Raw genomic sequence first — 11296 nt, 5'->3', positions numbered from 1 at the left:
TCAATAAATGGGCCAAGAACCTGAACAGACACTTCTCAGAAGAGGATATACAATCAATCAACAAATACATGAAAAAAATATTCATCATCTCTAGCAATTAGAGAAACGCAAATCAAACTACTCTAAGATATCATCTCACTCCAGTCAGAATGGCAGCTATTATGAAGATAAACAACTATAAGTGTTGGCGAGGATGTGGGGAAAAAAGGCACACTCATACATTGCTGGTGGGACTACAAATTGGTGCAGTCAATATGGAAAGCAGTACGGAGATTCCTTGGAAAACTGGGAATGGAACCACCATGTGACCCAGCTATCCTTCTCCTCAGGCTATACTCAAAGGACTTAAAAACAGCATACTACAGAGACAACAGCCTCATCAATGTTTATAGCAGCAGAATTCACAATAGCTAAACTTTGGAACCTATCTAGAAGCCCTTCAGTAGGTGAACGGGTAAAAAAAATGTGGCATATATACACAATGGAATATTACTTGGCAATAAAACAGAATAAAATCATGGCATTTGCAGGTAAATGGACATAGTTGGAGAAGATAATCCTAAGTGAAGTTAGCCAATCCCAAAAAAGCAATGCCAAATGTTTTCTTTGGTATAAGATGAATAACTCATAGTAGGGTAGGGAGGGGGAGCATGGGAGGAAAAGACAAACTCTAGATAGGGCAAAGGGATGGGAGGGGAAGAGAGGGCAGGGGGTTAGCGATGATGATGGAATGTGATGGACATCATTATCTAAAGTACATGTATGAAGACATGAATTGGTGTCAACTTACCTTATATACAACCAGAGATATGAAAAATTGTTCTTTATATGTATAATAAAAATTATAATGCATTCTGCTGTCATGTATTAAAAAATAAAATCAATTTTTAAAAAGGTGATATAGATTTATACCTCCTCAGGTACTGCAGGGGGCTGCCACCTTTCCCCATCCACACCTTCAGTAATTACTTAGAACAAATGCATTTGATGAGGGAGGGGGGTATCTTGCAATTGCTTTTCTTTGCTTTTCACTGTCACCAGCACAGTCCCTTATAGATCTTCACTGTTCATTTCTCATTTCCATCATTTGTCTTTTTATACAACATTACACATTTTTCTCTTGCTAGCTATGTGTTTATGAGGTCCTTATTCACTGTGGATATTATTATAAATGCAATAACTTGGAACATATTTTCTCAATTTCTTTGCATTTTAATTAATGAATGTAAATTTTATACTTCTATACAGTTGAATATATTGTTGGGTGCTTTTTTCATTTGTACTGCTATTTTCTTTCCCAAAGAAAAGATATTCAACTTGCTCTTGAGCTTACTTCTATGCACAATTTTTACATGTATATCTTTTAATATTCTGAAATACACACCAAGTTTTCCAACATAAAAATGTTTCCTTACTTCAATCAAGTTCACCCTAAGCTCAGGAATTTATAAATTTGGAATTTAAATAAGTGTAAAATACATATGGCTCTTAACAAATTATGCTGAACATCCTATGTTGTGTTGGTTATAAAAATAGATTCCATATATATGTACATTAGGGAAATATTTTTGTCAAGAAAATATGAACTCGGAAACTCTAGCATTCTGAATAAATGCAAAGTGAATTAACTATCCCTGGACAGTCTTTACTAATATGAAATAAATAATTAAGAAATATATACTATGGCCTATAATTTAGATTACAAACCATGGCACACAATACTAAAACTTTGTGCCATTCATACAGTTTTTCTTTGATTATTCTTTTTATGTGGTGAGAAGTACAGGGATTGAACCCAGGGGCACTCAACTACTAAGCCACATCTCCAGCCCTATTTTGTATTTTATTTACTCTCAATCCTCCTGCCTTAGCCTCCCTAATCACTGTGATTATGGGTGATTACAGGGGTGCACTCCCACAACTGGCCCCTTTGATCGTTCTTGTCAGAACTTAAATATACCCCGAAGCAAGATTTTTATTTATTTGGATAAGTTTAAATAAATAATGGTACAAAATACAGATTTGCAAACATTCATGATTACTAACACAAACACTACTTTATATTACATGTAGGCATATACAATAATAAAAAAGATAATAATAATGGGGATAAGGAGAAAATACAAAACCAAGTCATTGAGAATGCAGGTCCTTTTTCCTACACAAATAAAACAGAAGAGCTCTAACTACTGGATGTAATTATCTGTAGACACCCCATTATAAACCAAAACAAGCACACCTTTGCCATCACCAGGTGTGGTACTCCCTAAAACACGTGGCTTGGACACCTTTCTGGCACTTCTCACACCGGGTGTTGGTCTGTGAGTGGCAGAGGGCACATCGGGTCCTCTTGTCCTAGTGGATAATCCAGTGCCCAATCATATCAAAGAGGCTCTCAGTTTCCAGCCGCCTGCTTCTCCTCCCTTGTGAGGACATGTCAGCATTGCTCTCCAGATACACACAGGCAACATATCTCCGGAAGGCAAGGAGGTCCACCTGTGCATCCTGGAAGCAGATCCTGTGCAGCTGCCATGCATTGTTGAGGGCAGCATCAATAATATAGCCAATGAAGCTCGAGTACCACTTCATGCCCCGGATCTTTACCTTGTACTTGGCAATATTCTGGTCCATCCTGCCAATGCCCCCCACCTTCTCCTGATACAGCTTCACCAGTGATGGCTGGTGGACCTGAGTTCGTGTTTTGGCTGCTCCCGAGTGACGGCTAATCAGCCTCACTGGCTCTATGCCCACAGCATTGGAGCAGATGTTGACCATGCTGCTGTCGTGCCAGCGGCACACAATGATCTCCTCGCTCTCGTCAACTTTGTAATCAAATGAGCCTCTCTTCATTTTTCTCAACTCTTTGGAATCTTTGAGGGGACATCGCTCAATCCTGTACTCACAAACAGTTCCTGTGGCCTTCACCCCCTTTTTCCTCAAAATGGACATCAATTTGACACTTGTAAAAACCTTGTCAAAAAAGATGTGGTATGGCAGAAAGCCACGCTCCTGAAGTGCATCCACAAAGTTTATGACCATACTGCCTCCAAGATCCAAGCCCTTGTCTGGCTTGGTGAATAATGTGCCTTGTGAAGGCTCAAACCACACCAAGTACTCTTTGCTGGTTGTCCCGCACCAGATTTTGTAGCCAAGTCTCACAGGTTTCCCTGAGTGCAGCTGCTTGGATCCCCAGTGCCCAAAGTATTCACACATGGACTCACCGAAGCTATAGAACTCTTCCAAGGGAGCATGCTTCTGGAAATTGCAGTTCATCCTGACGATAAGGGGCCTGACCTTGGCAAACCTATCACTTTCATCAAGTTCATTGTTATCTGCAAAATGGAGGTATGAGAAGATCAGTTCAAATCTGTCCCTTCTAATGGCATCAGCCACAAGATGATGATGTGAGTCAGGAGAGGTTTCCCAAAACATCCTTCTCCTTGGATAGGAGATATACCTACTTAAAATCAAAATGCCCAAAACATACTTCAATTCCTGGGCTGTGAGACCCAGATTGACAATCTTCTGCCAAGCATAATGATTGGTTTCATTAACAATGAAATTAATTGTTCCTTCATCAAAAAAAAATTCAAAGAGGCCTATGGGATTTAGTTCCTGGCTTTTGAGGTCTTCAATGTGTGCATCTGATGCTGTCCAACTGCCAAAGTCTGGTCGAATATCTCTCTTGGTCCAGACATGCTGAGGCTCCACTACTGCCTTCTGCCTCTTCTTGGCTGGCTGCAGCTCCAGGTCATCATTATCCTCCCCAGTGCCAGAGCCCTCAGACACAACGGACACATGGAGCATACTGCCAGGCAGTTGAGCACCTCACCGGCCATCTTCATCCCCAGAATCCTCATCTGTAAAGCCCCCTGCAGCATTGTTGGGAGGCGCAATGAAAATCTCCTCCCTGTTGTTGCCAGACTTTTCCTCCTCCAAAGCATTCAGAACCTCAAGCAGCTTAGTGGACTTCACCTTTGAGCGGGCACCTCTTCTAGGAGTGTCAACTCTCCAATGACAAAAGACAGTCAGGGAGGGGCTACTCTGGACAGGCAAAACCTCAGCTGGAAAGAGGAGCCCACTGGGAGCACCTTAGATTAAACAGCCTCACAGATTTGGATCCACCAGGCAACACCAGGTAGATAAACTTTCCAGATAATAGAGATTACACCTTTAAGTGCAGAAGTATTTTAATTATGAGAGGCATTCTAAAGAGGCATTATGTAATCCCTTTCCCTCATAGTGTTCCAAGTAGACGATCCCCTCTACTAATAAATCCAGGTACCACTGTCTTCACCCCAGATAACAGTTGACTGTCAATTGGAAGTCCAGTTGGAGTGACACCTAGGCTGTCCCCTCAGATTTGGACTCAGTGGCCCCAGAAGGTCTACTCTCATGTTTGACCTACCTATCTCTTCCCTGTGTCTGATTTATCTGACAAACAAGATTCCCTCACTTTCCAAATTCTCAAACTCTCCCTAGTTAAACTTCATTTCCCAAATTCAAGAACTGAACAGACTCAGATTTCCAAATGGCTCTCTCACTGATCATCTTGCTGCACACTAATGGCAATTTAGGAGCTGAACAGATTTGGAAAACATGAAAACATCCCTGCCATTCAAACTCTCACCCTGTGGACATAGGTGACAAAGAGATGACAAAAGTTCCTTATATTTAATGGCACTGGTCAGAGGCTCAGAGTAGAAAAACTCTACTTTCAAACTGCACTTAGTTCTAACTGGAGGAGACAGATAGCAAGTAGCTACACAGGTAGCAACAAATGCCATCCTTGGATAAAGGACTGAGACCAGGGGTGCTATTTTAAATAGAAAAGATAATGGGCTGGGGATGTGGCTCAAGTGGTAACACGCTCGCCTGGCATGTGCAGGGCGCTGGGTTCGATCCTCAGCACCAAATAAAAATAAATAAAGATGTTGTGTCCACCAAAAACCAAAAAATAAATATTAAAAAATTCTCTTAAAAAAAAAGAGAATGAAGGCTCAGAAGCAAGATACTTGAACAAGTGAGGGAGTTATCCCTGCAGATCATTAGAGACAGGATGTCTCAGGAAAAAAGAAAGAATGACAGGCACAAGGCCCTGAAGCTGAAGTTACAGTGAGGACAGAGCAGAAGCAGTGGGAACCAGGCCCCACAGGCTCAGGCCAGGACTTTTGGTGGTATTCAATTATCCCAGAAAACCCCAAGGGGGATGGAGCAGGACAGCAAAGAGTCACATCTAGGTTATAAAAGCATCAACTGTGAGAATAGACTTGGTGGGAGGGTGGGCATGGATGCTCCTGTTACCGCCCTGTGTCTCTCCAGGTCCCACACTGAGGACCCTCTACCCCAGAGGAAAGATGCAGAATTTACCATGGAGCCTATTTCCATGGAGACCTGCACATGAACTATGGAGTCCAGGTTGCATTAGAGATTAACTCCAGTATCTCTTTCTATATGGTGACTTCACCTCCTCCAAGCTGACTTCTAGAAAAGTAAGTTTTTCACCCATCTGAGCTTTGTGTGGACTAGGAAGACAGACCACCCTGAAGGGAGAAAAAATCAAAACCCCTTCCTGTGGACCCTGGACTGAGACAAGTTTTGGGGGACATGGCCATCTTCATGTCATCTCTACCCCAGCTTCACCCAGCTCCCAGGGGCAGATCCAGGCCTGCCAGGACGGGGCCTCTACCAGTCTCACTTGCTATCCAAGCTCCTGCTCACCCCCAGATCCTGTAGGCCATGGGAAAGCAGGCAGAGACTAAGGCAGCCTCACGGGCAACCGTCTGTTATCTTTACCTTGAAAGATGAGGAAAGTAACATTGTGTTTTATATCAAGCATATGCGCTGCTGCCACACGCCCAGTTTGTACCACATATACTTCCTCGTCTGTCTCATCTCTTCTGTTCTTCTCCCTCTCTCTCCTCTCTTCCCTCATGCTTTCTAAACACCAACTGTTTAGTGAAGCTAGAAGGACTAAAGGCTAAAAGTGTCACTAGCTTGGCCTTTCAAAACAGAGAGGAGTAAATACTTTTAAAAGCATTTCATTCAACAGCACTCCTACCTTGAGGGTGAAGCCATGATGAACTGGGAAGGCGAGACTATCTTTATTCAGAGTCTAAGAACCTGTAAGACAATGAAGATCATTTTTTTAAAAAATTACATCTTAATAAGCAAAGCAACAGGATCTCCCCTGGCCAAACTATCAAGAGAATCAAGGACATGATTAAGAGGGACTTCAGGACAGTGGTTACCTCTGAAGAGAAACAATGCAATTATCACAGACACTTGGAGGTATCTAAAATTTTGGTAGGGTTCTATTTCTTAAACTGAGTAGGATATTCAGACTTGATTATTAATCTTTACTTTGTTCTTATTCCAAGCTTTGGTATGTACCATTCACAAACACAAACACGAACAGGCACGGGAACCCTGGCAAAGAAACACAAACTATCTGGCAAAGCCACTCAGTGCCCCACAGGAGGAGTACTGCTCTGTAGAGATGAAGGACTGGCAGGCAGACGTCCATCTGTGGTATTCCAGAACACATACATCTTGCACAGCTAGAAGGAAAAAAAAAAAATGAACAGTTACCTGTGTCCTTTATGAAGAATGTCCTTATCGAAGCCTTCTGAAATTGTTTACCCAAACTTTCTCAAAGGCCATCAGCCCACATCCTGGCCTCACACAATGCCCCTGACCTCTGGTCCACTTGACATCACTCTTAAATTCCTTTAAGACTTATGAGAAAAGCTCATTATCAGACTAGACCTTAAGTTCCAGGAATCACAGCCACTAGTCCCCACAGGCCCTCAGTGAATCTGGGTATGTGACCACAATGTCTACAGAGCTCCAGTCTCTTCTGTTCTCACTTTCTTTGGCCCCAATGCTGGCTCGCAAGAGAGACATGCAGGTAAATGCCATGTGTGTGAGAAAGTCTTGGTCCTTCAAATTCCCCCACCCTGTCCACTCCCAAGCCTGAAGCCTGGTAAGAATGTGGAATATGGAACCATCAGAAATAAAGCTGTGCAACCTTGCCAAGTCATTTACCTTCTCTGTGCCCTTAATTCCTCACCTATGAAATGGTCACCTACTGTCATTCCCTTGTGAGAACGCGCATGAATGTGTATAAAGTACACACAAAAGACATGGCTTCACGGAATATTAGCAATGGGTTCAGAACCACAACACCCCTTGCAATTAAAATAGTCAAAAATTCTGAAAACTAAACATTTTCAAAAGTTTGCCACAAACTGGGAGCAAAACCTGAATTGATCTGAGGTTCTCTATAATCTGTATTTCCTTAACCAATTATAGCTATCAACACATTTTGCTACAGAAATACTCTACGTGATTAAGAGGTGCTTTGGTACAAGTCTGATAAAAGTTAAACACTGTGACCTTTTCCCCAAGTTCAGCCAGGTTTGGGGCAGGAAACGTGACCTATGTTACCATTTCACAGTCGCTCTGCCTCTCGGCAGCTCATCACCTCTTCCTCTGCCATGCCCTCGGCTGGCCTCATTCACTCACTAATATCTATACAGAGGGCTCCAATTTCCCCAGGTCACAATCAAATCAGGCTCTAGAATAAGATCAAGGACACTCACAGCCACCACCTCAGCTTAGATGACCCTGCAATACCTTTCTGCATCCACCAAGCTTTCAGTAAAGGATTCTTCTATCACAGTTTTTATCACAATATGACTAAAATGACCCATCTGAGAATTAAGCCCATCTCTGGATCCTCAGAAGTCAATATGGCTTCTGGCATGCAGTAGGCCCCAATAAACAAACTACTAGTGCCCCGGAAATAACAGTCACACTCCAGGGCACCCCAGCAGCATCCTGCTGCAGGCCTTCATCTTCATCTTCATCTTCACTTTCTGGTTTTGAGATAGCTATTTAGGAAAGAACCAGAAACTACTGATATATGGTTTAACCCTAACCAAAGCATACTTCTTAAAGATTCTCTGAAACCATACACAGGAAATGTCTATCAGTGGAGAATCTAATACAATGGACTCAGCCGGCTGGGAGAGGGACAGCTAGGCAGGAAACCCATCTCCCTTTCTGTGCTCCTCAGACCACACTTCCTCATTTTCACTTTTAGTGGTTTTCAAATTGCTCCCTAGCCCTCCATCTCCTCATGTGAACCCCTCTATCCTTTTTGTCCTGCCTGACAGAACTGACAAAGGACAGTGTACCCCCAGATTAAGCAAACTCCGAAAGGGAATAATATCCAGACAGAAGCTATTAGGCACCCATATTAGGTACCCCACCTCTCCCTCATCCAAGCACATAAAGTATCTACTAGGTGCCAGGCACACATGTATAAAACTGAAACTGCAGCTATGGCAGGGTTACCAAGGAGACGGGGTGGGGGAGATTAGGATGCATAAAACAAAAACTGGAACAAGTCAAGTAAATGAAAGAACACTTTCCCAAAGGATGACTGGCTGGAGAGCTACACAAAGAGCAAGAATTCCCTGAGTAGGCAAGAAACAGGATCCCAGGCAAAGGGAGCAGAAGAATGTGAAGGGAAAGAAATGCCAGTCTGAAAAGAGTAGGGAATCTGAGCGAAAGGGTCCAAGGAAAGGCTGAACCTGCCCTTTTAAGGCCTTTTTTTTTTTTTTTTTTTAAATAAAATTACAGACAGAATACAAAACCATCGAATTTGCATTTTTAACAAGCTTATTCTAACTGCTGTGTATACAACTGAGTGGTGCTTATCAGAAGAAAAGAACCTGCCCAAGTGGGATATAAAAAGTAATAGCAACAAATATAGAACACTGTTTGAGAGGCAAGGGAGACAGGCTGGTCAGAGTCACCTACTGGAGTTCAGGTCTATATGGCTGGAACACAGAGGTGCCATTCATGGAGGCTGGGAGCTATAGAAGAGAGCCCGGTGTGGTAAGCACATGCTGCACTTGGCACATACTGAGACAGAAATGCTTGGGGCATTACCTAGAAAGGCATCCAGCAGACCACAAACTCTGTGGGCCTGGGACCCAGAAACAGCCTGGCCTGGAGTCATAAATTGGTGCATTTTCTGAGGATTTGTGGAAAGCTCAAAATCTTAAGAGGTTACCAGGGAAGGAAACGCAGACTGAAGGAGATGATCGCCAAGGAAGAAGTCTTTAGAAACTATCTGAGGGAAGGAGGGAAGGAGGAATAGAGGAGCCTAAAAAGGGCAAGAAGCTAGCCTGAGAGGCAGCCACAGGCAGAGACTACATAGTGGAGCAAATGGTGATCAACCTGCGCCAAAACTGCCCAGAGGACCAGGTGGACCTTTTCAACTGGACTGAGCACCCAGCAAAGATAAAAGAACCCTGATTTTAATCCTGGAGCTGCCAGAACCACTCTGAAGGGTCTTGGGGAGAAGGGGAGTGGGCTCTGCTATTGAAAATGTTAATTTCTCCAAGAAGACAAGATAATTAAATGCAAGTAAATCCTGGCTTGGATGTTATAGGACATGGTTCTGCTGTTTGTTCTGTTAAAAAGATGCTCACAAGTGGGAGATCTGGGTGAACCTATATGGGAATTCTTTTGCAACTTTTTGGAATTCTGAAAATATTTCAAGACGAAAGACTTTTTAAAAGATATTTTATAAATATAAATGACTCAAAGCTAAGCCAGGTGCAAAACAGCTCAGGAGAGGCCTTTTTGAGACATTAGCACCTCTCTCTGCCCCTAACTCAGTATTAAAAGAGAAACAGCAAGAAGAGGAAACAAAGACTCTGAAACCTCAGGGATCCCACAGAAAAGCAGACAATCAATTCCAAAACGCTCCGCCCCTGCATGTCTCAGCGCTGAGCTGCCGGCCCCTGAAGCACACTCCTCCCAAACCCCTTTAGCCTGCCCCAGACCAGTCCAACCCGCATATAACCAACCCTCTTCAGTTCGGCCAGGCCTACTCTCCATTCTCGGAACCAGGCCCGCCCAGGTCCCGCACACATTCCGTCCCACCCTAGTCCGCCTCAGTCACACCCACCCCACTACACTGCAAGCTCAGCCGCCCCGCCGGCTTGCAGCCACAGTGCCCCCTTACGACCCTCAGAGCTCACAGCATGGAGGCCTATTGTTCCCGTCTGGTTTGTTCCCTACTCCTGGTTCTCAGCGCCTAGCAGTAAGGTTGACTGCACTGTTGAGAAAATGCAACATCAGGTCCCGCTACTCCCGCATAAAAACCAGGCCGTGCCCCGCAGTGCAAGCGGGGTAACGCCTACCTGGGCTGCCCAGACCTGAGCCTCGCCTGACTGTACTGGACGCCCCAAGGAAAGCACAGCAAGACCTCTGAGCCAGCCTTGGCATTGGGTGTCGGGGCAGCACAACGTCCGGCACTAGAGTGCTCGGGCGCTCAGCCCGCCTTACACGCCACGCCCCCGCCCGAGCAATCATAGAGATGGCAGGACCTCCAAGACGCCTAGAGAGAACCTGAAAGTGCCTCCAAAACCGAGTGGCCAGGATCACAATACTCACCTCAGAGAGTTAGATCCTCCCGCAACTTTCACCTGGTTTCTCCTCATTCTCGCCTAGAAACTTGCGCAGCTTGTACTCGGGGTGGGGGCTTCCATGACCTCTTTCTTTCTAGGGCAGTAGTTCTCACTTATGGCCCAAAACTAAAAATAGTAAAACCTCCTGGAATCGGAAAATGTGGGCGGGCCGCAATAATCTGTGCCTTCCAAACCCCGAAGGTGACCCTAATGCAAATAGGGTTTGGATACCACTGATCTTGGGTTTATCGTCCTCCACACTCTTTAACATTTTTACCTGGATAGGTCTTTATTATAGGGCCTGGGCATTGTGGGTATGATTTCAGAAAACCAGGAGTCCCTGTGTTTCCTCTGAAGAGCCTGTTAGTACCTGTATTTTCACTTGTTAAAAACATAACCTTAATTGTAGGAAGTTGAGCATCCCTGGCTTCTACCTACTAAATTCCAGTAGCATGCTACACTCCCGAGACTCCAGTTATAACAACTAAAAAGTCTCCAGTGTCCCCAGGAAGGACAAATCTCTCATTGCACTGAACATGGCAGCCTGTTAGATATGTAGAATTTCAGAGAAAACAGTTCCTTGACCCGGAAAGCTTTGTCTAAACACAAAAATCCCAAATAGGGCCCAAATCCGTTAACATCCAAAAAGAGGGCCAGTAGTGAAGGTTTTGTTGTTGCGTTTCCAACTGCTATTTAACCTGGGTGGGTTTTTTTGTTTGTTTGTTTTCGGTTGTTGTAAAGTGTGGTTCCAAAACACCTGAGTCAGAAAAAAAAAAAAAAAAACAATAAATGTGTGTGTGTGTGTG

At 44.0% G+C, this 11296-nt stretch overlaps 1 protein-coding gene across 1 annotated transcript; it reads right to left on the bottom strand.

The window, feature by feature from the left end:
• Positions 1–2355: 2355 nt before the first annotated feature.
• On the bottom strand, positions 2356–3807 carry LOC308652073 (piggyBac transposable element-derived protein 2-like; the record flags this gene model as incomplete). The annotated part of the gene is made up of 1 exon (XM_081299768.1): positions 2356–3807. One exon carries the CDS (start codon positions 3805–3807, stop codon positions 2356–2358), a length of 1452 nt encoding a protein of 483 aa, XP_081155894.1.
• Between the last annotated feature and the right edge of the window lie 7489 nt (positions 3808–11296).

Source organism: Spermophilus citellus (assembly GCF_964194105.1).
Source record: "Spermophilus citellus genome assembly, chromosome: 1".
In the NCBI taxonomy this organism is placed as follows: Eukaryota; Metazoa; Chordata; class Mammalia; order Rodentia; family Sciuridae; genus Spermophilus; species Spermophilus citellus.
The sequence above is the reverse complement of the archived record's forward strand: the minus strand, read 5'-3'. Positions and strand labels throughout refer to the sequence as shown.